The sequence below is a fragment of the Protopterus annectens genome, chromosome 4.part1, assembly GCF_019279795.1.
Source record: "Protopterus annectens isolate FY-2018-M chromosome 4.part1, PAN1.0, whole genome shotgun sequence".
NCBI classification, from domain to species: domain Eukaryota; kingdom Metazoa; phylum Chordata; order Ceratodontiformes; family Protopteridae; genus Protopterus; species Protopterus annectens.
In genome coordinates this window covers 146,266,809-146,282,297 of record NC_056734.1, presented here as the reverse complement: position 1 = coordinate 146,282,297, position 15,489 = coordinate 146,266,809, and the positions used below count along the sequence as shown (strand labels likewise).

Below are 15,489 nucleotides of genomic sequence, written 5' to 3'. Positions count from 1 at the left end.
TAAGTTGTTTCTTCTTACTTTTGAAAGAAATGAACAACTGATTCAAAGATCTGAAAGGCTTAGCTCTGTCAAAATAGCACCTAAGGGGTTTGTGGACATCCAAGGAGTGGAGTATCCTTTCTCCCTTGTTTTTTTAATTTCAGGAAAGAAAGCCGGGGGATGGCTAGATTGGCTTAAAGTAAACTTGAATACCTCTTTAAGCATAAATGCAGGATTAGTTCTCAAAGAATCTTTGTCTCTGTGGAAAATGAGATAGAGCTTGACTCATCATAAGAACTTGCAGCTCAGATACTCTTCTTGCAGAAGTTAGAGCAATCAGTAAACCAGTTTTCCATGTTAAGAACCTCACTTTTACCAGATGAGCTGGTTCAAATGGAGCTTGCTTGTTGATGCACAGGATGACTGTGGTATTGACTGTAACATCTTGTAAAGGTCCAAGGGATTTCTCTTCTGATAAACTGGCAAACCCAAATCCCAACACTGGGATTTGAAAAGAGAAAGGATGTTAGTGCTGGAACCAAAGAGACTTTAGATACATTTGTCGCATTCTCATCTGGAGTCTTGCCAGGGGATAACATGAGAATGACAGATGCCACGAGACCCAAAATCATGAGGCATTCCCTTGCAGTGAATGAAGTCTGAGTGGAAAACTTTAGAAATATATCTAGATATAGATCTATTTTTCCTGTGAAACAAAATGCTCTTTGAACTGATATGTCAAGCTGACAACCAAGGAACACAATCCTCTGTGAAGGTGTCAAAAAAGACTTTTGAATGTTGCCTTAGAATCCTAGCTTATGTAAGAGAACTTTCGCCCAAGTGAGAAATTCCTGACATTTTGAAAAAGATAAGTAAATTATCCAAATATGGAAAAATGTGGATGCCCTGTATCCTGCAATGAGCTATAACTGGAGCTAGATAATTTGTGAATAAGCTTGGTGTGGTGGATAGTCCAATGGGTAAGGTAGAGAACTGCAAATGTGATCCAGACACACAAAATTAGTGGATAGTCCAATGGTTAAGGTAGAGAACTGCAAATGTGATCCAGACACACAAAACCTTAAGTCTTGAAGCCTAGATGAATAGGGATGTGATGACAGTGTAGCTAGAGCAGGGCAAAGCAGACAGCTGCCCCAGGCACAAAGTGTTGGTGGGCAAAAGCAGCCGATTCTGCTAAGTCTATAATACATATTGACTTCTAAAAGCTGGCATTGCATTTACATTTAAAGGTGAGCACTCTAGTGTGCTGTGTTTGGTTTAATATGTAACAATTCCTTGTTTCAGTTTAAAAGAGAGACTAAGCTCTTTTTTATGTAAAAACCTGAGTTCTGTAATGCTCCATGCAGTATATAAACTGTAAGAAATTGCTTGCTACATTTGTAGCAAGCAGTTTTCTATAGTTTAAAAGACAGAATATGTTTCTTTTTCTTTTTTTTAACTAAAACCTAAGTGCACTGTGGCAAAAATAATGAGAAAAAGAGAGATGGGGGAAGACACAGGAAAGGGACATGATTGGCTGGGCAGGAGGGGAAAAGGTGTGTCTGTTGTATATCTAGCCATATGGTTAGTGTGCCAATAGAAGAAGCGGACTTTTTTTTTTTTTTTTTGCTCTTCATTTGAAGAGCTGAGTGGGCCTGGTGCTAGTTTGTGGTAGCAGAACAGGGCATGATTTAAAACATGCTTATCATCACACAGGGCACTGGTTGAGCCAGCTGTGCTTCTGTGTGATAAGCATCTTTTAAATCTAATGTTAACAGGAAAAATGGATGAGGTAGAGTAGGTAATAGGTTGTGAAGTAACAGTGTTTAGAACTGGTGGGCTATCAGAAACAGGTTTAGGAAAGAAAGATCCAGTACTGATCTCAAAGCATCTTCTTTCTTTGACTCTTAAAAACATAATTGAATAAAAACCTTTCCAAACTGGGAAGGAGGAACTGGTTATATCACTCCCTGAGATGGCATGCTTTTTCCCCATGAAACTGGATGAAGGGCTAGAAAATTCCTTAGAAAATTTGGAAAAAAAGGAGCTGAAAAATCTTAGAGATTTCCTGTATCAACTTAGCCCTTTCATCTCATTTTCTAATAACCTTTGCAGCAGAGAAACCAAAAGCTAAATCTCTTTCCAAAGGAATTTAAAATCTCATTTATCACATAATTTGGGAGGTTTTGAGAACAGAGCCAGGCAAATCTCCTCAAAACAGTACTGGTGTCATAGCCCTGGAAGAAATATCACGTGAGTCATAGGCACAAACAGACACACACACACACACACACACACACACACACACACACACACACACACACACACACACACACACACACACACACACACACACACACACACACACACACACACACACACACACACACACACACACACACACACACACACACACACACACACACACACACACACTCACACAGTAAACCACAAGTAGGGACCTGTAAAATGGAAGAAGCACATTTTTAGAGTAGATTTTTTTCCTCACAAGAATAAACTGCAAACAAAACATTTCTTATACTTTCACAATTAATCAGAATAAACTTTAACAACATATGAACCTGACAATTCAAAATTCTGAAAATAAATGTTGGAGAAGCATACACTATTTTTCTCCCATACTTATCAATAATCTTCCTATCCTTGTCAGAAAGAGTAGGGTTTGAATTAAACAAATGTTTAGCAGCAGTAGGATTGATTATAGCTACAACTGCTGGTTCAAGTTTGATAAGACCGCATAAAAACTTACAAGAATGAGGAACATTATATATTATATCTGCCTTTTTAGTGGCAGCTGGCTGACTATAAGGAAAATTGCAGGCAGTGACACACATCCTCTAAAGCTGACAGAACTGGAGGAATGGATAAAGGTTCTGGAAATTCCATCTCTAACAGCTCATAGTATTTTCTGAGAGACTGAGAAACATCATTGTTGTCCCACTGAAAACACCAGCACATTCTGGAAACAGTCTCAAAGAATGAGCAATCGCCGACAGGGAGAATCATAAACTGTGTTCTCCTCTAAGTCTGAATCAGAAACAAAGAAGAAAACCCTGCATCTGTCCTTTCATCTTACCATCTAGATAAAGAATGTTAAATCTTCAGAAAAAGTGGCATCCCTTTTTCTTTTACCAGAAACTGTTATAAGAAGAAACAATAGCTTGAATTAAACCCTGAGCCAGACATAGTAAACTACTCCTGTCTAACTTGAATTAAACCAAAAACGGAGATGAAAGCGAACAATAATAGAAGGAACATAATCATGAGTTCGCCAATGATATCCAAATGAGGGTCCCAGTCCACAATAGGGATGTATAGTTTATTAAATGACACCAACCAACGTTAAAATTTGTAACACGTAGGTAGAAGACGCCAAAACACATCAACACATTAACGCTATAACAAGTAATAGTACGTTTTCATACAAACTTCATCAGATGCAAATACCTCAAGCTAAACAGTACAAACTTTTATGTGTGGCTGAGAATCTAGGACTAAAAATATAATAGAGCAACAGCTGTTGCATCAAGCTGTATTTTCTGAACAATTAGATGCGTGAGACATTAATGCCTAGCATTACCAGATTGTAATTCTCAATTATTTAACAGAAAAGCAAACATTGTGTAGGGGTCTGGGCAAAAAATACGAGGCAAAATCAGGCACATTCTGCAAAATCATGGAGAGCTGAATCTGCTGACCAAGGAGCACTATCCCTGACAAAGTACTCACTCAGTCTTCCTGGGAGGTACAAGGAGGAATAACATACCAGTGGCTATTAGGAATGAGTATCTTTATTTAAGGCTACATTAAAAGAGTTTCTCACAAAGTTATTTTTATTTCAATGTTAGGATTAGAGGTTGGCATAATGGTTAAGCTATTTACCTTATACACGCAAGGCACAGGGTTTGAGTCTCTTACACACATATATCAAGCTCTTCAGGGTATCTAGTGCAATATGAAACACTCAATTGAGGTAGGCTCTGCAAAACTAAAGCTACTGCCTTCAGCAAGCAGTATCAGAAGTGCTATTAGTTACAGATAAGTGAAATAATGAAAGGGTTAATGAGACTGTATAATTAGCTGTTATAAAGTCCAGGATGCTTCCCTTTTCTCACATACAGATAAGCTGATGAAAACATTCACCAGTAAGTTAACAGTATGGTAAAGGATACTTATTTTTATTTTGGTAGCTTTGTGTGTTGCTTACAGTATCGGTTCTACTGAGAATAACAGTAACCGAATGAAAGGTATTCACAACATAACTAGTAACTATCCCATGACATGGCATAGCTTTATTTGAACCTAAAAGGTAAAAGAATTCAACATGAAGCACTGTGCCTTCGTATGCTTATCTCTTCTCAAGAGAGGTATAATGCAATAATACTCTAGTTTTTAACCAGAGGCCATTAAGTACTACAATGCAGTAAGGAAGGTATTGTGTCTTGATTTCCTCAAGGGCACTTTTTTTTCTATTCCACTAGAGCTAAAGAACTACAAGCTGCCATCTTCTTTTGGTACAGGAATATATGTCTGTTTAGTACATATTTTCTATTTCAACTGCACTCAGCATCTGCAGGGTACTGTTCTCCTCAGCATTCTGGATATGTCTTGTGGACTTTATGACCATTGACTGGCCCTAGGTCTGTGCATCACACCAATTGTTTACAATTGTGTTAAAGGCTGCTGTCTTCTAATCAGTACTAGACAGTTTCATTACATTTGGGGCTTGCACAAATTTTTTGTGTGCCTTACTCATATGCTTGTGTTTTTTGTTTGTTTTTTAATTTTGGTGTGACACTTTTGTTTTGTCTATCCATATTTTAGTTATAAATCTGTAGCAAGTGGGATGTTCTGGTGTTTACCAGTATGTCTCATTTACAGTCTCCTCAGTTACAGGAATGCATGATGTAGCACCCCTTTGCATGGCAGGCTGATGCAGTGTCTTAGCACGTCTCTTGTTTTCATTTTCCTTGTACCGGTTGACAATAATACTACAGTTATCCTTATTTGTGCACTAGTCTTTCTTTACATTTGTGAGTGGTTTGGGGTACGGGTGAAGTTTAGTAAGTCTGCTGCACACTCTAGTGCCACCTGTGCTACCGGTTCATTTACTGTGTTTCATTCCATTCCACAGACCCCAAGTCAGACTGCTTCTTCTCAGACTTGGTATCCAAAACTGCAAGTTATGTGCAAGGTAATACCTCATGAATGCAGAGCTGAAAGTTTTCTCCTGCCACTGCAAAGCAAGGAGAGGCCACTGTGTCTCTATAAATAAAGCTGACTACCTTCCCACTGCAGCTAGGTCAATCTTCATATCCTACACAAACACTACTGTCCCTCACTTGGATCCAAGCTACAAGTTAAGCATTCCCCAACTCATTTTAAAACCAGGATACAATGCCCATTGTCATACAGAAAAGATGTTTCAGCAAAGTTGCTCTTACAAACTGGAACAGAACCTTACAAGAAATGACAAATTACTGATTTCAAGGCATTTCAAAGTAAACTGCACAACTACCTAAAAGAGATATACAACTGATCCCACTATAATGACAATGGTTAGGCAGGGTAGCTTCCCTTAGTATTCTCAACTACTGTATCTCCGATAAGAAGCATTCTTACTGGAAGACAGATCTCCTTTTATTCTCTCATTCTAACTCCATAATTTCCACTCATTGCATAGTCTTTCACTGTTTCTCCTCTAACCACAATCACGTTCTTACGTGCCAATCTACTCTGCTCAGTACACTGTCTTTCACACTTCTCTGCATTTCTAATATCATCAAATGCTGCAACAGGTCTCTTACAAAATATAATTTTACATATTTGCATATACTGTACTACACTAATATCAGTGTATTACACATCATACATCAATTATGTACCACTATGCTGCTGTCTCAGTGTGTAGACTTGATATTCATTTTGCTATACTGACACATTATTGATATGTCATGAACTATGTAATTTGCAATATTTGTGCTTTATTCACCCAGGTTATGACTGAAAGGGGTTCAAGGGCCAGTGCACCTACCTGGTTAACAAGCTCTCTATTTTAATGAAATTGGCAGTGTGTTATCTTGTCTGTAACAGAGCTTTAGATTCCTGCATCAGAAAATGTAGAAATATAAGGACAACAATCCCAGAGCTGTCCTTCTGGAGCAATGCAAAATTTTGCATGTTGCCTTGCTTTCAAGTAACACATACAGACAAAATATGCATTATACACAAGGCAGAAAATCTTATCAGCTAAAGGTGTGTGTGTGTGTGTGTGTGTGTGTGTGTGTGTGTGTGTGTGTGTGTGTGTGTGTCTGTATGGATGAGTTCATGTCTGGTGGTTGACCCCCCCCCCACAATCATTGCAAAACGTATTAAAACTCAACTCATTAAAAAAAAAAAAAAAAAAAAAAAAAGAAAAAAGAAACAAGCATTTTAACATTTATTTTGCAGGGGGCAAGTACCTCCCATGGGGGTGCTGCACCAGCTTTACATACCTGCAACTGATATATCTGTCTGATAGATTCAGCTCAAGCTTTACTCCCCTCTCACCCATCAGATTCAGCTCAAGCTTTACTCCCCTCTCACCCATCAACCCCCCCCCCAATAATGCTAACAGAACTACATCTGTCAGAAGGGAGCATATCTTAGATGTGTTCACTAAGGCCTAGAATACAGCTTTGACAGACTCTCATATTCAGCCATAACCTCTGCATAGGAGTTGTGCCATATGAATTGAGAATTTCAACAGTCATTCGTCTGCACAAGGGTGGACCATCAACAATCCAGAGAACTACAGACCTGTTAGTCTGACTAGTCTAATATGCAAATCCATGCTAAGAATTATCATGGGAATTAACCATTACACATACACACACACACACACACACACACACACACACACACACACACACACACACACACACACACACACACACACACACACACACACACACACACATACACACTTCTATTGCCATGAAAACTGAACTGAAAAATGCAGTACTGCTTATACATAATAAATGTAGTGTAGACAAAAAAGCAGTTTACATACATGCAAAACTTCAGATTAATTAATTATAAAAGTTTTCATGCCAGCCCAGACCTCTAGTTTATTTCCCACATGCTCATCTAAATACATTTTAAAAGTTCAAAAAATTAGCTAATAACAAAATGAAAAACAAAAAGTGTAACGGACACTCCAAAATAAACTTCAGCACACTTCAATGAATTTTAATGGAATAAAACCACAGACTGAGAGCTTTCATCTTACAAACAAAAAGATTCATCAGAGTAACAGTCTCCCATTAAAAATTTTAAATACAGTTTGTCCAATGACATTTGAAACAGAAAAATAAATTATGATGTCACTCAACTGCCAATTGCAATTTCTTGAAGAACCAGTCCTAAAACCTAAAGTTGTTTTACATCGACTAGATAATGAAGTACAACTAAATCAGTCATATACAAGACTCATTTAAGATTTTCAACTTGTCTGATGTAACACTCTCAGATATGAGTGTCTGTTTTTAAAAAGAGATTTAGTTTTATCCCTTGTTTTAACTTAAATATTGTGCAAGGCATTATTCAGTTAAAGTTATTTACCAGAAGCCTGAATTTGAAAATGTTGTTTGCATCTACTGCTAGTAATGATATGTTTTTCTTATGCAGAAAGAGCACTTTTATTCCACACCCAGTTACTTGGGTTTTTGTATTTGAAAAATACGTGAAGGGCATTTTAGGAATTTGTACAGTAAAAAGAGTATTTTTTTCTGACAGTTTGTCCTATGATGAAAGAAGGATGTTAAATTCTCTAACAAGTGATAAACGTTTAAGAATAATGAAACCCGACAGTGATGGTGGTGGTGGTGGTGCGGGTCTAAAGAATAGCATTGACTACTCTGCAAAATTGTTTCAGCTGTTGTCAAATGAGGGTACATACAACAAAGTTTCACTCAACGAGATAAACATTGCTTATGTCAAGTTAAGAGTTTTTCTTGATGGATATGGTTTTATAAGGGGGAAATTGAACATGACCATTGGGAATACCTGAATGCTAACAAACTGAAAACAGCATCAATATTTGGCATTCCTAAAATACACAAGTGAAGAACAGCCCCCCCCCCCCACACACACACACACACACTTTGAGACCAGTTGTGTCAACAAAAGGAACCAAAACTTAACTGCTGGCAAAGTTTGTGGATTTTAAATGCAAGGCAGTTTTGCAATCTGAAAGACACATTTTAAAGGAATTTTAGCATCTTTTAGAGAACCTTAACTTGTTTTTTGATGAGAATGTCATTTTTATTACAGTTGATGTGGTGGACTTGTTTTCTGTAATTCCCCATGATATAGACATTGAGTCGTTTCACAAGTTCCTATCTGATCATTCTACCTTGACAACCCATAAAGTATGTGTAGTAACTACCTTCCTTGATTTAATATTGAACAACTATACATTTTTTGCGGGGATTACTACTAACAAATATCAGACGTCACAATGGGGGGGGGGGTGCATGTGTCCCCATATACGCCAATATTGTACTAGCCATGTGAGACAAAAAGACAGTATTCATCCCTCACTTTCCTTCCTTAGTTCATGGGTATTATAGATTCCTGGATGATGTGCTCATTTTGTGGAAAGGAAGCATTGAACAATGGGGATCCTTTTATACTTTGTGGCAAGATTCTACTCCTTTCCTGTGGTTCACACACACAGTTGGTGTGAATCATATTAACTATCTTGACATCAGGCTGGACAAGGACCCAGCAAGTCCATGTTATGTTTCCACATATATAGAAAGAAGACATTTTCAAACACATTTTTCCATTTTGACAGCTGCCACCCTTTCCATCAAAAGACGTCAGTAGTAAAATGACAAATGGCAAAACTTTCCTGTTTAATTTCTGATGTCAGTACTTTTGAAAAAGAGATGCATCAACTAATTGCAATGTTCACTGAATGTGGATACCCCATCTATTTACTTAGAAATATTCAAAGTGAGGTGATACACCAGCGTCATGGCAGATTTTCAGCTATTTTAAGGATTAAATCAAGCACTATAAATAATGTGGGAGATACAACTGTAGATAGGATGAGCAAGGGCATATTTGACTCATCCATCCTCATTTTTCTGTACTCTTCAGCAATGACAGTTTTGGTTATATTAGCATAGTGTGGCTGAACTGGGATGTTATTTCTAAAGAGGTAAAAAAGATCCTCGGAAATGCCCCAGTTATAGTGTATTCCAAAGGAAAGAACATTAAGAGTCTGTTAGAATTACCCACTAGTGGTACAAAATCAATGGGGGCTAATGGTTCCTTGTATAAATAAGGAACCTGCAAAATGTGCAGATATATAAATGAGGGTCCATACATTGCAGCTGAAAATGTTAATAGAAGTATCTCATGTCCAGGGAGATGCAACTATGACACTACACACATAGTATACTTGTCTACCTGCAGCTCCTGTGATGCTTTTTGCATGGGGAAAAGATCAGAAAACACAAGGACAGGATCCATGAACATATGTATGATAAATAGAAAAGGAAACCACCAATGCCTTATTAAGACATACTTTGGATTGTCCTAAATATAAAAATTCTTGTTTTTGTTATAGACAGGTTAATAGTGACAAACCTCAATGGGGATTTAGACACACAACTTGAGTTCAAAGAACTAACTTGGCAACTTAGGCTTAATGCTTCTGCTGCTCCAGGCATTAATGAAGCCGTTCCTCTTTCATAGGATCATAGGAGGTTACTAGGCTAATGGCCCTGGTGCCCTTACAAGCCTAGCCAAGAGTTTATCCCCAAAAAAGAAACCTCAGTCAGCACCTGTCGCCCCTGTTAATGAGGGACAAAGGTGAAACCCCTGGGACAGATTTATGGTTTCTTATCCACTCATCAAGGTTGTGCCTGAAGAGGGTCAGTGAGGTACTCTGTTTGACATGTATGGGGCATCTATTCCAAAGACAGGGCAGCCTCTGGGAGACAGACCTGTCTTTCCAGCAGGTTTTGTTGATGTGGCATATTAGATTTAGGCCTATTGAGTGGGTAATGTAAGAGGAGTTAGACTTATGGATATGGAACATCTCTAGTAGGGCAGGGTCCGATATTGCCTTGTAGGTGAGACACAGATTACCTCTGAGCAATCTGCATGATACCATATAGAGTGATAGTGATTTAAGCCTGTCTGCATAGGATAGGTGTTGGAGGCCATGGATTCTCTTTTTGAGGTATTTCTGCAGCCTTTCCAGTTGGAGCAGGTGTTTGGAGAGGTACATACCAAACGGGGCATTATACTCAATTATAAGTCTAATAAGGGAGGAGTACAGAGAGGTAATAACCTCCTTTTTATTGGATGGAGTCCCTTTACTTATGAGATGAGCCAAGTAAAACACTTTTCTGACCACCACCTCCAGATGATGGTTGAATGTGAGATTGTTGTCAACCTGAGTACTCAGGTCTCTCACCACAGGTTGTATGCTTAGGGGGTTGCTGTTGATGTGGTAATCAGTAGGGGTCGTGTTTTTGCCAAATGGTACGATAATACATTTTTTGCATTTAACTTAAGGCCATGACTTTGGCACCAGTTATTTGTAGCTGTGAGACCCTCTTGCAGTATGTTAACATCAATTGGGGAGTCAATGACAGCACCCAACTTACAGTCATCCGCAAACGTGGTCACCCATAGGTCCTTTGTCTTTGCCTGGACTTTTGAAAAGTATATGCCAAACATTAGGGGTCCCAGGACAGATCCCTGGGGAACACCACTAGTGACAGGTCTGCTGTCAGAGGTGGCAGCACATATTTTGACCCTAAGGGCCCTATCTGTGAGCCAGTTGGCCACCCATCTGACTAGATAGGGATTAACACCAAGTTGTGTTAGCTTTTTGATGATGCCCGAGTGGGGGATTGTGTCAAAGGCCTTGGCCAGATCAAGGTAAGCTGTATGTACTGACTTTCCCTCATCCAGGGCCTTGGTGATAGTCTCAAAGAAGTCAACTAGGTTCAATAGGCAAGATCTACCCCTGATGAATCCGAATTGGGCGGGGTCGACTGCTTGGAGATTGCCTATGTCCTTGTTTATAAGATCCATAATAATACGCTCCATGACTTTAGAGATCAGACTTGTCAACCTGCTGGGACGATAGTTTCCCAGGTCAATAGTGACCCCACCTTGTGGGGATGAAAATGGCAGTGCTCCACTCTGCTGGAATGAAACCTGTAATTAGGCTGTGGTTGAATAGGGTGCTCAATGGCAAACCTAGTTCTTGCTGGAGATGGTGTAGAATACAGCCTGGGATACTTTCACGTTCCATGGAAGCTGTGTTCTTTGCCTTGGATAGGGCCTTTAACACTTGATCTACAGAGATATGAGGTGGAGGACAAGTATTGGGGATGCTGACTGGGCATTTGGGGGATGATAAGGGGGGTGAAGTTTGCGCTGAACCTATCAGCTAGCAGGTTGGCTAAGACAGCAAGATCAGTGTAAGTGGTGCCATTAAGTACTAGTTCTGAACAAACCTGGGCTTTGACATGGAGGTTTCTAACATAACTGAAGAAGGACTGTGGTCTCCCTTTGTTATGGATTCTAGTTTCAACTCATAATTGGCTTTGGAGGCTTTCACTAGTGATCTAATTTGCTTGTTGAGGCAGAGCAGGGAGATTTTCCAGTTTGGAATTTACCACTGGACAACAGTTTCTTCCTTTTGTTGTAAAGCCTGTTGATAGACTATGTCCCCTAGACAGGACTTTGTTTCTTTGAGGAGCAGATTTTAGTTATGTTGGGTATGGCTGAGTCCATGCAGTTGTACAGGTGCTCGTATACTGCACTGGTGTACTGTTCAGCATAGTTGTCTGCATCATCTGAGAGGGGCTGTGGTGTGAAGCTGCTGATACCCCCCCTTAGGTGGTTGTAGTCAGTTTTTGAGACATTTTTTAAACTGGTTACGGCTGGGGAGGGGTTAGGTGGGATAGAAACTTAAAATGAGACAAATTAATGATCTGAGCTTACCAGGGGAGAACATATTATGGGAGTGGTGCAGCGGTTGCCCATGTTGGTAAGAACCAAGTCCAGTATGTTATCTCCTCTTGTGGTGGATGAAACCAGCTGATCTAATGCTTTAGAACTGATGACGTCATGGTATGGTGGGGTAGTTGAAGTCACCAAGGATCAGGGTGTCAGGGGGTACCTTGATGGAGTCAAGTAGGTCCAGGTAGGAGGTGTGGGTGTCTTGAGACATGGAGAGGAGTCTATAGCTGGCTATAACTTGGATGGGTGTCTTGCCAGCTGTCAGTTGCACCTGGAATAATTCCAGTGCATCATGCTAATAACCCAGTTTGGAAGTGTGCCTGTCCTTAATGGAAATAGAGACTTCACCACCCTTAGTCTTTCCAACCTCATTTTGGGGTTGGAAAGTGTGGAATTAGGTATAGACTGGTAAGGCAGGGGTGCTCTCTGCAACCCTGAACCATGTTTCAGTGACTGCACAGACATCTGCATCTTCCAGTATAAGGAGAGCCTCCAGTGAGTGCATTTTCATATTAAGGCTCCTAGCATTGAGCAGCATGACCTTCAATTTACTTTTTGACAGATCTTTTATGTTGGAAGATTTGTCTTTGGGACATAGCCTAAAAAAGGCACAATGGGGGAGGCAGGAGCTATGGCCAAGATCCAGAAGCCCAGGGGTGACAGGTGGAGGCCATCTCTGGCAAAGCATTGAGGTTTGTCAACCATGTTATCCCAGGCAGACAGATACTGGATCCCGTTAGAAAGACACCAGAAACTAAGACAATTGTTGAAGACAAACATTTTTTGTTGGTATTGTGGTATCATTCTTGGTGAAGGTTGGATGCTGCTTAGGGCTGGGATCATACCTGCCAGGAGCACATACTCTGAGAGCTCAATCATGTCTCTCTTCATATAGTCTATGGAGGTACATCTCAAGTCATTCACATCAACGTGGACACTGAAATAGTCATACTTCTACCTGTTGTAGAGCGACTTAAGTGCATGTGTGATGTGGCTGATTCTAGCGCCTGGCAAACAGCTGACTGTGAGGAGGGACATCAGTGTGTCTCACTTTTGAGTCGCCAGTGACTAGTATGTTTGGTTTACTTTTATGCCTTATGGGCTGTGTTGGTTTATTGTTATGGGCTGTGTTTGTAAGACACTTGTGTATTGACTATTGTGTGTGCTGTGATTGATGTTGTGTGTGGAATGTTTGTGAGTGTGTTTTGGGGGGGGGTCTCTGTTGTTTAGGTAAGTTTTTGTTGAGGACCCCTGCATAGGTTGATGTGTGACTCTGTGATCTGGGTGGTGTGGTGTTTGTACTGGCAATCTCCCCTTTGTCAGGAGTACTAACTGTGGTGTGCGAGAGCTTGGATTCCAGCTTACTGATGTAGATGCATCTCTCAGAAGTAGAAGAATTATGTGCTAGAAGAAGGGGACTGTCCGTGAACATAAGGCAGTTGTTACACTGTCTAAGTATGCCCATGACGACCAGGCTGGCAGGAGAATCTGATGGGAATTGTCCAGACATAGTGTTCTGAATACTTGGCAGACTTATGGAAAACAGGGTTTGATGAGGGGTTGTCTGCAAAAATCCTAAATATGAAATAAATGGCCTGAAGTACAAGTGTTTACAACCAAAACTAAGATGCTTAGAATATTATTCAAGTTACTAACAAGAAGTACTAAGTGCAGAATAAAAGCACGTGTACACTTAAGAGCACACAGAACAGCAAACTAACATAAGTTAGAAAACAGTTAAGTAAGAGCAACTGAATAAAGTAGAAATAATTTTTTTTTAGTGGAAAGGGAATGAAGAGAGCAGATTAGGAGACTCCAGAGGTTGCCCTTCCCCAGTGCTCCCTCTGTGCACAGCAGAAGAGATGGGACTGGTAGGAGTGTCTGAAATCAAAATATGATCTCACTGTACTCAGCTGAGTGAAAAAATGAGATGGGCCCAGGAGGAGTGTCCAAAAAAAAATTTACACGGGGCAGGCAATTCCAAAGCCACCAAGATTAACACCACAACAAGAACAGGGTGAGAGGGAGGGCAACCAATTGCAGAGAGGTAGAACCACAATATTCAATTAATATTCAATGAAACAAATAAATAAAATGCAGTACTATCTTAAACAATGCAAGTGCAGAGAACAGTATACTTAAATTAGCTTGTATGTCCAGTTGATAACAAGTACATCATAGCCAACAGCTCAGATGTTGAGCAGAAATAAATACACAGAGATGTGACTAACACTGGATATAAAGCAAAGAGAAATCTCCTAGGCTAGGAATTAAACACAGAACATCAAAAGAAGAGAAAATCTGCAATAAACCCAGGTGGCTATCAATTTTTACACTTCTAGCAGGCTAACTGCAGAGAGACAGAACCACAATATTCAATGAACCAAATAAATAAAATGCAGTACTACCTTAAACAATGCAAGTACAGAGCAAAGTACACTTAAATCAGCTTGTATGTCCAGTTGATAGCAGACAGATCACAGCCAGCCAACAGCTCAGATGTTTAGCAGAAATAAATACACAGATATGTTGATTAACACTGGTTATAAGGCAAAGAGACTCCTCCCTGGGCTAAAAGTTAAACACAGAACATCAAAAGAAAAAAAATGTGCAATGAACCCAGGTGGCTATCACTTCTCACACTTTTGCAGGCTAACTGCAGAGAGACAGAACCACAATATTCAATTAATATTTAATGAAACAAATAAATAAAATGCAGTACTATCTTAAACAATGCAAGTGCAGAGAAAAGTAGATTTAAATCATTTGCCTGTGTGCTTCTGCAAGCCATAATATGATAGTGAAAATATTTCTTTCTTTTCAGAGAGGTTAAAGAAATAAAACATTCAAAACCATACCCAAGTCCTGGCTGTGAGCTTTTTCCTGTCCTTCCATGTACAGCAGGCTATAACCATTCCATAGCAGAGGCATTCCCTGTGGACACATTGGTATCACATCTGACTGACTGTGAAGAACCAGTAAAAATGCACTTGGTACATGCCCTGTTGGGATGAAATCTCCTGGTGGCCCATTCATTCCTGGAGGACCTTAAAGAGACAGGGAATAGTAATAATCATTGCAAAGTCTAACTGTATACATGCAACAGCTGTATAATAACAAATGTGGGGTTATTTTCCTAAAGTACTGTTCTAATTTGTGTTTAGAAGTCCATCGCTTTTTAAAATGAAAGAAAACACTGTATAAAATGTCAGAATAAATATATACAAAGGAAGGTGAATTTCACATATAATCCTGTAGAATTTGGAAAACACATTGCTTATATCTTGCTGCATATATCTTGACCAAAGGTAAACATTCAAAGGAGCAAAGATATCCATCAATACCCTTCGTATTAAATGACATTCATAACATTATGTGAAAAGCAGTTTATTAAAAACTGGAGACTTGCATGACTTTGGCAAGAGGCACCACCATGGCAGAGTAGTTTATACT

At 39.5% G+C, this 15,489-nt stretch overlaps 1 protein-coding gene across 1 annotated transcript in view; it reads right to left on the bottom strand.

Moving 5' to 3' along the window:
• Positions 1–15,489, bottom strand: part of LOC122801189 (collagen alpha-4(IV) chain-like) — a 1,621,248-nt gene that overhangs the window by 18,992 nt on the left and 1,586,767 nt on the right. The window contains exon 48 of the mRNA XM_044070748.1: positions 14,895–15,083. Within this exon, the coding sequence (XP_043926683.1) occupies positions 14,895–15,083 (189 nt within the window). The remainder of the gene's footprint in view (positions 1–14,894; positions 15,084–15,489) is intronic.